Genomic DNA, 14,716 nt, shown 5'->3' with positions numbered 1-14,716 from the left:
GATTAATAGGCTGGTGTGAAAAATTGCTGCCACACTGCTCTCTCGGCCTGTGCTTCAAGGTTTCTGGTAGTTAGAATGACTCGGGGGTGTTGATTCATTTAAACTAACCTAATCATCCTGCTGTAACCAGGTTTCTGTAAGGCAGAGTAAATCGATTTGCTGATCAATTATTAAGTCATGTACTAACTGAGACTTGGAAAAGAGACCTAATGTTTAATAATCACATTTCACTGTTTTACTCTTTGGTTCAGTTCTGGATGCTCTATTGTTCTTCCTTTGTGATTTTTTTTATGTTGAAGTTGTTTTTTGCTGGTTTTTAGTTTGTTTTTTGTCTGTTTGGGAGCTGACCCCGGAGATGGGGTTTTTGGGGGGATAACAGGAGGACTGCAACTCTGTTTCCTGGTCCCAACTCTGGTTAGTTACATTTTGGGAGGTTTAATAAATTTGGGCAGATTTCTAGAAATGAGAGCTGCTCCATCCAAAGTGGGATGGATCCCGTCTCTTCTAACAAGACCAGGTTTCCTCCAGAAAGTTTCCCAGTTATCTATAAAGTCCACATCGTGTTTTGGACACCACTCAGACAGCCAGCAATTTAAGGAGAACATGTCACCCGTGGTCTGACTGGGGAGGGGACCGGAGAAAACTACAGAGTCCGACATTGTTTTGGCAAAGTTACACACCGATTCAATATTGATTTTAGTGACCTCCGACTGACGTAACCGGGTGTCATTACTGCCGACGTGAATTATAATTTTACTGAATTTATGTTTACCCTTAGCCAGCAGTTTTAAATTTCCCTCAATGTCGCCTGCTCTGGCCCCCGGAAGGCAATTGACTATGGTTGCTGGTGTCTCTAGCTTCACATGTCTCAGAACAGAATCACCAATAACCAGAGTTTGACTCCCGGCGGGTGTGTCGCCGAGTGGGGAAAAACGGTTAGACACATGAACAGGTTGCTGGTGTACCTGGGGCTTCTGTTTAAGACTATGCTTCCTCCTCATTGTCACCCAGCTGCCCTCTTTAACCTGCTGCTCGGGGCCTGCCGGGGGACAGCTAGCTGGGCGTATGCTACCTTCAGCTGCACCGGCTACAGGGGCCTGGCTAGCTACCGATGTATCAAGGGTGCGAAGGCATGTCTCCAAATCCTAGCCTCCAGAGCTGCAAATAGGCTCTATTTATTACAAGTATCATTACTGCTAAAGGAGGCCGAGGAGTAACCATCTGACACAATGAGCAGGAAAGTGCAGGAGGGACAGGTGAAGAGGCCATGCTGCTAGCGAGTCGGCTACAAGCTAAGCTAAGCTAGTGAAACAGTAAAGACACAATAAGTGAATACTTTGGCAATATATTTGGGAGTGAGTACACAGAGAGTGAAGCATGTGAAGATTATATTATGAAAAAAGTTTTTAATTAAATTGCTATGCAGATAAGCTACTCAAACACACCACTGTGTGTTGGAACGGGAACAGGAAATGATACTTTACCACAGAGAGAGCGAACACCAAGTGACAGTGCCACCCAAAGGAGGAGGAGATTCTTGATGAATGTGAGTTGTTGAAAAACACACACAAATTTACAAAGCCGGGATTTACACTGACGTGTTTACTCAATATTCCAGCAATGAGAGGTTTTGAGCTGCTGCCTTTAGTAGTGTCTAGGAAACAATGATGAATCACAGGTGAGTGATTATCAGCAGGTGTGTGTGTGCCAAAGGCGGAGGTGAGCTCTGCCCTGGCCAAGTAATGCAGATGAAGGAGAAAGGAAGAGGGAGAGCGAGGGAGGGAGAAGAGAAATCAAAACAAAAGCAAAAACACATGTAGCCTCGCAGGGCTGGCTGGGCAGACACAGGGATCATGACTGTTATGTTCAAGAAGGCAGTCTGAGATTATTTGAGCTGCCCATCTCTTTATAACTGTGTTTGCAATGCAATTGGCATTGTTAGCAGCAACAGTTATGTAGCCAGTGGCATTTAAGCGATGCTCATCATTAAGTTGTACAAAACTGGTACAAAGTTGTCAAAAAAATATCCCAACAGCCTGAACTGTTGATACAAGACAGGATGGATTCACACTTTCATGTTGTTTACCAGAGAAATGCTACTCTATGGATATTTTCTGTTTCTCAGACCATTCTGTGTAATCTCTCGAAATGTTTGTGTGGGAAAATCCCAGTGGATCAGGAGTTCCTAAAAAATACTCAGACTAGCTATAGAATTACTGCCATGTGATTTATTGATTAGATATTTGTGTTGTGATATGGATTTAAACAGTAGCTCTGGAGTTAGTAGTGATTCATCCTTATTGAGCAATCAAATTGAAGCAGTTCTTTTGCTGGGTTGGACTCAGACCCAGGATGTGAGGAATTTTGTATCCCACCTGTTTTAGAGACGGTACCACTGTTCACTCACAGAAGGCAAAGGAAATGGGGCGGTGTATTAGTAAAATTCCAAAACTGCGTGGCTGCATCACTGATGACTAATCCCTGTGCTCTTCTAAACAAACTTGCCCCAGACAACAAGGTGTTCATCTTGTGGTGATCCCTGGAATCGGTTAACCTGTGGCTCCGCATTTCAGTGTCCAGCTTTCATGGCATCCGTCCCTCATCTTTGCAGACTGCAGGGACTGCATTTGAATGGTTTAAATCTTACCTGTCCAGCTGAAGTTTTTCTGTTAGATTGGAGGATACATCATCCTGAAAAACCTCACTTTCTTGTGGGGTCCCACAGGGGTCCATTCTTGGCCCAGTCCTTTTTTCAATTTACATGCTCCCAATAGGTTAAATTTAAAACAAAACAAAACAAAAAAAACCCATGGCATCTCATTCCATTGCTATGCAGACAACTCACAGATTTACCTATCACTGAAACGTAAATCTGTGAGTCCTCCGAAAGGTTTGCTAGATTGTTTGGAGGATGTTAAGGCATGGATGGATTTAAACTTTCTTAACTTAAATGAACAGATAACATAGGTCATTGTGTTTGGTCCCTGTGAGCACTATGACTTGGGCCCTTTAGAAATTTATAAAAAACCCTTTTGCGAGGAACCTAGGAGTGACTTTTACACTAAACTAACAGTTGATAAACAGATTATTGCTGTAATTGAGACCAGTTTCTTTCATCTCCGGCTTCTTGCAAAAGTGAAGCCATTTCTCTGTTTTAGAGACTTTGAGAGAGCTATCCATGCCTTCATTTCATTTCGCCTCAACTTTTGTAATTATCTTTACTCAGGTGACAGTCTGTCATCAGTTAGCCGACTGCTGGTCCAAAACGCTGCAGCACGGTTACTAACTGGCACGCACAAGCTAGACCACATATCTCCCATTCTAGCATTGTTACACTGGCTGCCAGTTAGTTTTTTAATTGATTTTAAGATTTTATTATTCGTTATTAAGGCGTTGTACAGGTTAGTAGCCTCATACCTTTCTGATCTTTTAAATTGGTACACTTCTGCAAGATCACTGAGGTTTACGGATCCAATGCTCCCAGCTGTCCCAAGATCCAGATTAAAGCACAGAGGAGACTGGACCTTTGCTGTGACTGCTCCTAAATTGTGAAACAAACTGCCCCTTCACATCAGGTCCTCTCCAACATTAGATACTTTCAAAAAGAACACTTTTATTCCTTGGCTTTTAGATCAGAATGAGGTTGTACTACTTTTATTTGGCTAATTTCTTATTCAAATCTTCTCATTTTATCTTTCTTTTTCTTAAATGTTATCATGTGTTCCTATGTTCTTATCTCTTTTGATTATCTTAAATGTACAGCACCGTGGTCAATAGTCGTTGTTTTAAATGTGCTAAATAAATAAATTAGACTTTGACTTTAGATTTTGTAATAATTTCTACATTTTCTGAAAACAACCTATAATATATCCATCTCTTTACTTTTGAGCCTGCTAAAAGTGTTTAGTTACAGTCAGCTGCAGCACTATATGTGCTAAATGTGCTTACATTGCAAGCATGAACACATTTTGAATCCTCAAGTACCTCAAGTACTTGCATAAGGAAAGTAAGTAGGTCAATAACAAAGTTTATGGCAGCAGTTAAATGTCAATCAGTTCCTGTAAGATGGTTATGGGCTTTAATTTAAATGTCACAGAGATACTTATAAACGTGCTGAGAAATCCTAATGAGCTTTGGATACAAAGAAGGAAATTCAAAAGGAAATGTTTACCATTGCAGAAAACTCATTTGTTGTCCCTGTTGTGGGAGTATCAGCGTCAGTGATGGGAATAACAGCATTGCTAACGGTGTTACTTTAATTCAATAACAAGTAATCGAACTGATTACTATTTCTATCATTACAACACTGTTACCGTTACTAACAAAAACATGCGGTGCAGATGCGTTGCTATTTTTCAACACACAGACGGTTGAAGCCGTCTTCTTCTTACCGGGGCAAAACAATCGCATGACTGCTTCTGTTTGGTTGAGGAAGAATAAAGTAGTCGTGGTAAACCAATCACATGACCAATTTAAGATGACATAGCAACAAGATGCCTATACCAGTTTTTAAATTGTGGCCAGGTAAAAACCAGAGTCATGATAAAAAATGATATGAAAGTAATAATTAAAAAACATACGCTGTGTTTTTCCCTGAGAGTGCTAGCAGACACTCTCTGCTTAGTTTAGTGTGTTTGGAGTGTGTAGTTAGTATGTAGAGTAGTAGAATTTGTGTGTCAGAACAATGAAGCGACTGGTGAATCTCACAGGTGCTGCCAAAAAGGCACAGAAGGCAGATTGCAATCTAAATGCTGTTTCCAGATGGAAAACAGGATACACTTCCTGTTGTCAGGCCTGCAGGCATTAGGCTTGTGATGTTCTCCTTTATCTCATACCGGACAGAAACTATTTTTTGGAGTGGCACAAATAACTCGTGTGGCATCTTTTTTGATGCAGAACACCTGATTGTTCTGCAATTAGTTTAAAATAGTTATTACCCCCCCACCTTGGCTGCTTTCTTAGTTAAATAGCTGCAAATAACTTTGTTGTTTGCAAAACTTGTGCATAGGTTTTTAAAGTATACAATTTATATTTGCAAGTTATGAAAATGATTCGTGAAACATGTTTGTGGTTGTTACAGTAAAAAGTATAACTTTTTTTCTACTCGGATTTTATGTTTTTTGTCTGATTTTAGATCAATTGTGTTAATACAGTCAAAATGAAAAAATAACTGTAAATTCAGACATGTGAGGTTGTGATTATACTAAACAAGAAAAAATAAAAGCTTTTAAAGGTGAAATGTAGCGGTAAAATAAAAAGTAGTCAAAAACAGCAAATTACACACTGGACCCCAGAGGGTTAAACATTTTTTCAAAGTAACGCAATAGTTACTTTTCCTAGTAATTAGTTACTTTTAGAATATTGTAACTCAGTTATTAACTCAGTTACTTTTTTGAAGAGGCAACTAGTAACTGTAACTAATTACTTTTTCAAACTTTTTCACTTGCCTAACACTGACCAGCATATAGTTGCAGGGATGTATAACCTACTCAAATTACTTTGGAGCACACATAAATTGATCAGTATGGGGATTAATGATGATCATTTAAATGTGGATGTATACTTATATAAGGCTCCAAAGTATGGCCTTGGCAGCTTCCTGTGACAAACAAATCACACAACTCATGTTGGGGATGCTTTACATGGACACATACACACACACGCACGCACACACACACACACACACAAGGTCCGTCCTTGCCAATCCCTTATTGTTTTGCTTCTCCTGCTGCATCACACCACCAAATCGAGTGCAGGTACGTCACTGATGTGCAGGGGGGGCATTCCTTCTCTGTCCCCTTCTGGCCACCTGTGTCTCAGTTTTATTCCACAACTTAGACACTCCCATTACCTACACTCTAATGACACATACATATAGAGCTTTGGGGATAGGCACAGTGAATGGCATCCAGAGGGAGGTCTGTTCATTCAGCCTGACCTCTGGTGTTCTCAGTTCTCAGCTTTAAACTGCATACAGACATTGAGGGTTCAGGGGAGGGGCCAAGCTGACATCAGCTGTTGTCTGGATGAGGGTCGTTGGCACCATACCCCCCTGAAAGCTATGCTTTCAAAGTAGCTCCGAAAAATACACACACTAAGACGGTTTTGTCCACTCACTACTTTGCAACAGTAAACTAATTCATTGCTCTGAACACAAAAAAATAAACATGGATAATATTGTGCTTATATTTGACATTAGAAGACTGGTTTCATTCATCTACTGAAAGCTGGAGCCATACATATCAGCGAGGCATTATTATTACTTATGGTCCAGTATACAAATAAGATGCTGTGTCCAAATTAAATGCTGCAAACACTTCTGCTCCATGTTGACATTGACTGCATCATTATTTAGTCATTGTTTGTCAAACCTGTCAGTGTGCTCATCCACTCCATTAACACTGTTATTATGAAGCCGTCCATGGATGTAGTTTAGATCTTTACAACTTAAAATAAAAGGTTAACTGCTTTCACTTTCACCCTTAGCACTAATTATAATATATCGACCCTTATATAAATATAGTATATAAGACAAGAGTTTGTACAATTTTAATGGCCTTTAAAGTCAATACCTGGTATGACCACCTTTATTCTTCAACACAGCCTTAACTCTCTTTGGCAAGCTTTCTTGTTATTTCTTCAAATAGTCTCCAGGAAGAGTTTTCAAGGCTTCTTCAAGGACATTCAAAGCTCTTCTTTAGATGTTGGTTGTGTTTTGTTCAGTTCTCTGTCAAGATGATTCCCACACTGCTGCTGAGGTTTGGGCTCTGAGGAGACCAATACATGACTGATGGTCTCCCACTGTGTGTTTTTATATCTAGGTATGTTTAAAATGACTCAAAAACATTAATTGAAACAAAGAACATTTAATCAACATTTTACTGAAAAAATAGTTCATATTCTGCCAACAAGGAGATGGCAGCCATGGTAGTCAATTTGTTTAGTTAAAAAAAACAAAGAAGTTTAACTTCAGATCCCATAAAATGAAAATGTACATTGTCATAGTGGAATGTATTAGAAACATACATGTTTAGAAAATACATTTTACATGTACAAAAATTCTCACATTTTATTTAAAAAGTTACAAGGAAACAAGAGAAATGTTTCTGTGGCTGAATGCTACTATGTTGTGACTGACATCAGACTTGTTCACCAGCAGGCTCCACACGCTATCTCTGGTTTGGAGCCGCATTCCTGAATCTGAGATCTGTTTGAATACATTCCAGGATAATAACAAGAGGTCAGTTGGGTTTTGTGTGGATACAAACAGGTCGTCAGCTCCTCTGTAACACACATGTACTTACTCAGACACGTCTTTGCAGCTGAATGTTATCCCTGTATCTATAGATTGCCTCAAATTCTTCAAGGATGGATCTGTACAGTTTGATCTGAAGAAGTTAGAAACAGAACAGAAGCAGTGAATATAGGATCAATTTTAATATATTGGATGCACATTGTGGTGACAGATTTGTGTATAAAGAGAAAATCTTACATGTTGTTCTTCTGTATGACCATAACAACATTCAGGTTCTTGACCCTAGAGGCAATAAATCTCGGCACCTCAACGCTTGCAAAAATACTGACGAGAGAGAGAGAAAAAAAAAAAAGAACAGCAGCTTAGAGTACAAAATTCAACTAGATACTTCTATCACCACAACACAGATTTTTTTCATCTATGCGGCACTTGAGCCTACGACACACTCTTAACGAATTTCTACAGCACTAAAAGGATCAGTAGTCACCTCAGAGAATTATTCTCAATGCAGAATGCCTTATGTTGCAGTCACACTAGGGAAAGCGAGGGTTGTAGACCGTGGCATTACCGGAGGTATTGTGACCCTCTACAATGAACTTGAGCCATGAGACTGCTCTTAAAATGGCTGCTCTTAAGATAAGAACAGGTCTGTGACCGCTTCCTGCTAGCTGCCATCTTCAAAGCAGCTCTGATGTATCAAGACGGCGATAAAACAGCAGTTAGACAGAATCAGCCTGCTATCAGTTTGTGATTAAATGAGGCCAATTTGGCAATTACAAGCAATCTGTTTGTGTCTGTCTGTCAGCACACACAGCATTTTATGTTAGGTAACAAATCTATACTGTATTAACTACTTATATTCAGAATGCAGCCAGAATTTCATAGATTTGAAAAAGAAAATAAATATTGATATAATTCCTGCAGGACAGCAATTTGACTGCAAAGTGACAAAAGTGACCATCAACTTTGCCTTTTTATACCAATCCGGAACAAAACCCTTGGGCAGCGAGTCAAGTCGAGTCCTCTACAGCAAAGAGACAGACTGACTGCAGTGTGTTCAGTCTGTCTGCATTAATAAGTTAGCTGGTACTTATTCATTGTAGGCTCTACCTTACAATATAAAGCACCTTGAGGCAACTGTTGTTGTGATTTGGCGCTGTATGAATAACATTGAATTGAACTGAACTGAATTGAACTGAACTACTTGAATTCAGTTGCTGATTGCTAAGAAAATTCAATGCAGTCAACTCTTCAACTGCAACTTCAACTGTGCTGATTTCTTTCTTAGTTGCAAGGATGCTGCAGTCCTAGTTTTACTCTAGTGTGACTGAAACATAAATGAAAATGAAGCAGCGCACACCAAAATGACCCAGAGTGGAGACAAACATTTAAACCTGATTTGGTTTGTAGAGGAAGAACATATTTTTCACAACAACCTTTGACCTTGTGCAACAAAGACAATAATAACAGATTTTTAGTAGCACTTCTTTTAATCTGCAATGATAACTGTCAGCACATATATCACTGTTAAATTGTTTGGTGGCTGTAATTACCACTGAAAGAAAAACATTACTTTACTCAGTAAAAGTCATAAAACTGTGAGAGAAGCAGAAGCAGTCCTACCTTGTAGGATTGAATGGCGTGTTGATGGATCCGTTTAGCATTGCTGTGACATTACCACAGGCAACATCTGCAAACTATACAGACACACAAAAGGATTTTGAAGAAACACTCAGTCATCTTGTAAGAAAAAACTAAAAAATAACACAATATTTTGTCCCAAATTTAGACTTAGGTGTTTGTGTCTTCCTGTAAAGTGAGCTTTATCAATCATGAAGAAGTCACTATTGATGTGATAATGGAACATTGGACATATCTAAAGTCCCTTATTCAGAGAAATGACTGCACTTCATATTCCACAGATCAATCATTATAACATCATTATATTCATAACAGGAAGTATGAGGCTGCAACATATCACTGAGGTTTTACCATTATGATGCAATGTTGTATTTACATTTTTTTTACTGTCCAAATGTTGCAATATTTCACAGATGTCATTTTTTAATGCATTTTTCCAGTTTTTCCATTTCTTCTAGTTCACCTTTAAGTTCACCCAGGCTTTACCGGTCTGTTCATTTTGTTAACAAACAACAAAATGAACAGCAAAAGATCAAAACAAGTTATACTGCTTTTTAAAGATTTGCTAAGATTATCACACACCCAAAAAACAGTATGTTTAGGAGCCAAACGTAACAAATTCCAAGCATAACATGACAAGCCCTCTCTAGCCTTGGGAGAGGTCACTGTTTAGTTGCTGTGTAATCCAGGAAAAAACAGCATTTCATTCAGAAAAATTCGTTGCTAAGGAATTTTTTCACTCAACTTCATCTTTTCCCTATTTTATGGTATTTATGTGCTCTTTGAATTCATGCAAAAGCTACTTTATTTAAAGCTATGTGGTACTTGCATTTGCATAATGCATCCCCATTATTAAAGCATCTACTTGAGCAATTCTGGATCAATTTCATAATGGGTTTTTTACATTCAACTGAAATTCCTACTACAATTACACACTGTACAAATCTTGATTCTGTTTTTCTGGGACTGCTGCACAATTCACTGAACTGGAAAAACATATGAATCAAAGAATATTTGTGTGTTTGTTTGCTTTTTTTTGGACTGTTTGGAAAAGTTATATGTTGCACAATAGAATCAGACGTTGCACAACAGAGTAAAACCCAGCCAAACTCAACCAAAGCAGGGCTCCTTTGAATGTGTGGGCTGCTGCTCACTCAGGAGAGCGCTCCATGGAGACCGACACAAAGGCTCATTGACAGACAACGAGACAGCGTGAACATTTCTTTTCTCCATCACCATCACTTATACTCAGGAGGGATTTGCTGCACTCTGCAGTGCACTTGTATGTTATGTTAACCAATACACGAACTCAGGACTATGCCATTTAAAAGAGAGAAAGAAAATGTAGTAAATTCATGTTGAAAACTTACAGCAGCAGAGGCACGAATCCAAAATGAGCGAACAGTGTTGTTTTCACAGTCTGACCATCCGGGGCACCCATTAGTAAAGGTATCTATGACAACAACATGCATATTTTCTTGGGTTAACTCCTCAAAATAAAATACAACAAAGGAAAGAAATCTCACAACATTACATAACGACACAGGACAGAAGAGAAAAAAGAAAAAGGTAGGGCACATTTATGTTAGCTGTCCACCCTCAGCTGCTCAAAATCTTCTCTGAGTAGCTCAAATGTAAATCACTTCTATAGTGTGTTTGGATCAATTGCTAACGAATAAAACTTGAACATGCTGGTTTATTCAAAGCAATTTTTGCGTAATCAATTATTTCCAAAACTAGGAACAAAGTGCAACCTTTCACACCTCATAGGGAACACACCCCTGATGACTAAGCTTATGGAGACAATGTCTTTTAACAGACACATAATTTCTATTTCAATGACAAACTTATTTTTAAAAAATATTTGATAAATGATGCTTGTCTACATAGGATGTGTTTGCCAAATTTGCACTGAAACCAAACGTTTAAAAAAATCTTTATTTGGTTGTAACAACCTTGAATTTATTATTACTATTAACTTATTTATTATTACGAATACATCATTGTGAGGTGGCCGTGCATCTTATAACAGTTTCTGTGCCCTCTCTGGTGAGCTAAGCTTAAACTATTAGGAAAAGTTTATTTGGGGAAAAAGTGCTGTTAATGAACCTTGATATATTTGTTCTACTGTGATTTTAATGAGTCTTTTTAAAAAGAGGAAGCTAGAAAGATGCTCTGCTCACATAGAAAGTCTTGTAAAATTCTACGCTTATGTTTTCTGTACCCTGATACTGTTTAACGTTACAAGGTTTCTTGATCATTCTCAAGCGATAGCGTTTGTGTAAGCGGCGATCATCTTAGAACAAGTGAGGGCATGAACACTGTGTGTGGCAAGTTTAAGAAATTCTCCTTAAATGTCAGGGCTCAAAAACCTTGACATGACTTGACTTGCTGTTGGTATGTAAATGTAACAACAGGCCACACAAATAACAAATCATGTCTGGCATGACAAATTACATATATTTTTAGATTCTAGCATGATTTATATCAACTACTGCTGGTACTCTTTCCCTGGTGTGTAGTTTGTTGCACTGTTCAAATAATCAACTTTGATTCTTATCTACTGCTTTGGGAGTGTTACCCTTGCTGCCTTCTTTTCCACACCAGGTCAGACCATCGAGGACAGATCCCAACAGAGTGTCCTCCAAAGTGACAAAACAATCCCTCTTCTCAGTGAAACCATGGACCACATCCTTTGTTTTGCTCCAGAACATCATCTAACCCACAAACACTGCATTGTTAGACAGATCATGAATGATTATGGCAGATGAGATGATTGAGATGGTGTAATCATTGATTATTACTCTGTTGCATTGAGGTTTGAAGGGGGCTGCAGCAATCAGGGGATCATAAGCTTCCACTGGAACTTTACATGGATCCTTGTTCACATAGGCCTGCTGAAAGGCATCCCATACCTTTTTACAGTCATATCTGAAAAACAAATAATGTTTGCTGATGTTTAGGTGTATTTTGATTTAAAGAAATGCTAAGTATGTTAAATAGTGCATTGCATTTGATATTTTTTTTAAAAAAAAACTAACGAAAAAACTGGTGTCAACAAAACCAGATGATTAAAGATATTATTGAAAGAAGTTTATGGCAGGGTAATTGCCATGGGGTTAGACCGTGGACGCTGAATGTGCACCTGCTGATATCATATTGTGTAACAAGCAAAATTCAAATATCAAAAAAGGAAACAGACAAAAACACCTGACGGATAACCTGCAGTTCACATCTCATTTACTCAAGACACATTATCATTATGTCTAGGTACTGTATGTGCAGTGGTATACATTACTATTAGATATTAACATCGTGCAAAGCAGCTGACTGGATACAGAACAGCAGCAGCTCAATCATTGACTAAAATACCGATCAATATCAGACCCAGCGCCGTAGCTCCGCAAACGCACATAACGCACACTGCGTAGGGCACCAAATGGCCGGTAGGGCACCAAAAAAATCAGGGTCGTAAAAAATAAAAAAAGTAAACCATATTAATACTATAAATATCATATGCATTAATATGGTTAAACAATACAAAAGCAACATAAAACAATTTTCCCGAGAAAAGGGGTGAATCTGCTTTGTGCCCTGTCTCCAGTCTCCTCCTGGTGCCCCCCACTCCCAGTGGTCTGTTCTATAATGCCTCAATTCGGTATTGGTAAACACCTGTTTGAACATGGCCTCGAAACGGCAACAGGAGTCGGGAGCGGAGAAAAGAAAGAAGAAGAGGAAGCGTGATGAAACTCAGGCGTCGCTTGCCGGTAAGGCAATGTTTAAATAATAACAATAAGAAAAGTTCATTATTGTAGCCCTTGCTTGCACGCTCATGTCCGTCAACTCTGTGATAGCTCCTGTTAGCAGTGTTCATACTGTGTTCGCAAATGTTGCAAATGATTGATGTTGGGTAGTTTGTTTACGTTGTGGATATGAATATAGAATGGACTACTAAAAGCAACTCATCATGGTCACTCAATTGACGGTTTTCAGATAACGTTAGCAATCGTGAGACTAGCATTTCCCTCCTCAGGTTGCTAGCTGGCTAACGTCATGCATGCTACTGATTAACCTTAACTTTGGGATAGGTCAGTGATGCAGTCAAGTATTATTATCAGATTAGACAAGATTACTTTGTATGTTGCTGCATTTCAGGATATCTATAAAGACGCATATCTTATTTATGCGGCATAAATAAGATATAGGTTTCATATTACAGTGTAATATGAAACCTATATCTTCCAGTAATATATATTTCCTACTTGCGCATTTATATCAAATTATGTACAGCATGTTTATATTGCCATTTGCCATTATGAAAATCTATACATGTAAAATATAGTTAGTAATTTTTAAATGTACCAGTGACTTACTTAATTTATTAGTCTTATAATGCAATTTTTCGTAGGCCTACTGTAGATTCAAAATTGTATTTCTGTAAAATCCCTGAATATTTTCTCTTGTATGCAGGGTCAATGCTTAAATATGTTCAAGGAGGATCTCAAGGACAGGATGAACCATCCAGTAGTAGTGCCATCCCTGGACATCAACCACCAGCCATTGTAGACCCTGCAACAATCCCTAGCCAAGAAGAACAAGAACCATCAACCACCAGTTCAGGTACAGTTCCATACACAAGTACCACTGAGAGTCCTGTCACTGAGAGACTATCAGAAAGTGACACTGTGGAGACATGTGTGCCCCTTCAACCGATCCTGCTCTTTGGCCAGCTCACATTGTAGATGCTGATCGTGTTGAAATTGTGCGGAGAGGTCCTTTTAATGTCAGCTCTGATTTTAATTTTCCAAAGGGGCCTGAGTATTTATTTGTAACAGTATTTTTAACCTCCTTTAACCTTATTTATTTGTTTAACTGTCATGTTTGTTGTTATTTAATTAAACAAATTCCACTGAGAAATTCAAAAGTATTAATGTTTTTTTTTTTTTTTTTTTTTTTATGGCGGGGGGGGCACCATAAAGCATTTGTGCTTAGGGCACCCAAATGGCTAGCAACGGCCCTGATCAGACCTCAGACCTAACGCCTGTTTTTAAGCAGAGCAGCCTTGCCACTTCGCGAGTTCAAACGCAGTCACTCCTGCATTTGCCAATATTGCTCAAACATGGAAAAATGCAAGTGCACATGTACACATTCAATGATTAATCATTATTCATTTGATCATGTGTCTTTTATCATATGTGCGTGCGTCTGAAAATCCCAAAAAAGTAAATAAAAAAGTGTTGAAATACCAGCACTTACTGATCGAACTTCTCACACCTAGACAAAAACGTAGATTCAAATTCACTTTTGTTCTGACGGAGAGTCAGTCCCAACACCACGGCGATGATTACAATAACAATAAGGACAACGATGACAATTAATATTACGCAGCGTTTCCTCCGCCGTTTTCCCAGTCGATGAGACTGCTCATGCTCCATTATAAATGCGTAAAAAGTCGTAAAAATGTAGACTTCTGTCTAAGAAGTCTGCCTAACAAAATGTTGTTTACTGTCACTATCGCGCGAGCTCGGACGTCTATTTATGGAGACAAGGAGTGACCGCACACACAAACTATTCAGGCTCTCTCCAATCAGAAGTCCTGTACAACCTTAAAGGAGGTAAATGCGCAAAAGGTTGAAACGCAGCAAGTGCTCATGTATTTAAAAGTGTGCTGGACTTAAGGTACAACATCAACCCAAGCATATATAAACTTTTATTTCATATAGTCTGCTCAACAAAATGTTGTTTACTGTCACTATCGTGCGAGCGCGGACGTCTATTTATGGAGACGCAGGATGACGGCGCATGAAATAAGAGGGCTTT

General features: G+C 38.8%; 1 protein-coding gene across 3 annotated transcripts in view; it reads right to left on the bottom strand.

Annotated features, from left to right (window-relative positions):
- LOC116329626 (ADP-ribosyl cyclase/cyclic ADP-ribose hydrolase 1-like) overlaps nt 1–14,444 on the bottom strand; it is a 42,324-nt gene extending 27,880 nt beyond the window's left edge. Inside the window, exons 1-8 of one of the 3 annotated variants that reach the window (XM_039617679.1) lie at nt 14,153–14,444; nt 11,701–11,827; nt 11,478–11,613; nt 10,267–10,349; nt 8,879–8,952; nt 7,493–7,579; nt 7,305–7,388; nt 7,154–7,207 (exon numbers count right to left, since the gene is read on the bottom strand). In XM_039617679.1, coding sequence (XP_039473613.1) covers nt 7,154–7,207; nt 7,305–7,388; nt 7,493–7,579; nt 8,879–8,952; nt 10,267–10,349; nt 11,478–11,613; nt 11,701–11,827; nt 14,153–14,331 — 824 coding nt within the window. In that variant the 5' untranslated portion in view covers nt 14,332–14,444. Of the gene's footprint in view, nt 1–6,850; nt 7,208–7,304; nt 7,389–7,492; nt 7,580–8,878; nt 8,953–10,266; nt 10,350–11,477; nt 11,614–11,700; nt 11,828–14,152 lie in introns of those variants that run through there. The other 2 variants (XM_031751681.2, XM_039617678.1) reach the window with 2 other exon arrangements.
- Nucleotides 14,445–14,716: the final 272 nt, after the last annotated feature.

The sequence above is a fragment of the Oreochromis aureus genome, linkage group 9 (genome assembly GCF_013358895.1).
Source record: "Oreochromis aureus strain Israel breed Guangdong linkage group 9, ZZ_aureus, whole genome shotgun sequence".
Classification (NCBI taxonomy): Eukaryota; Metazoa; Chordata; class Actinopteri; order Cichliformes; family Cichlidae; genus Oreochromis; species Oreochromis aureus.
The sequence above is the reverse complement of the archived record's forward strand: the minus strand, read 5'-3'. Positions and strand labels throughout refer to the sequence as shown.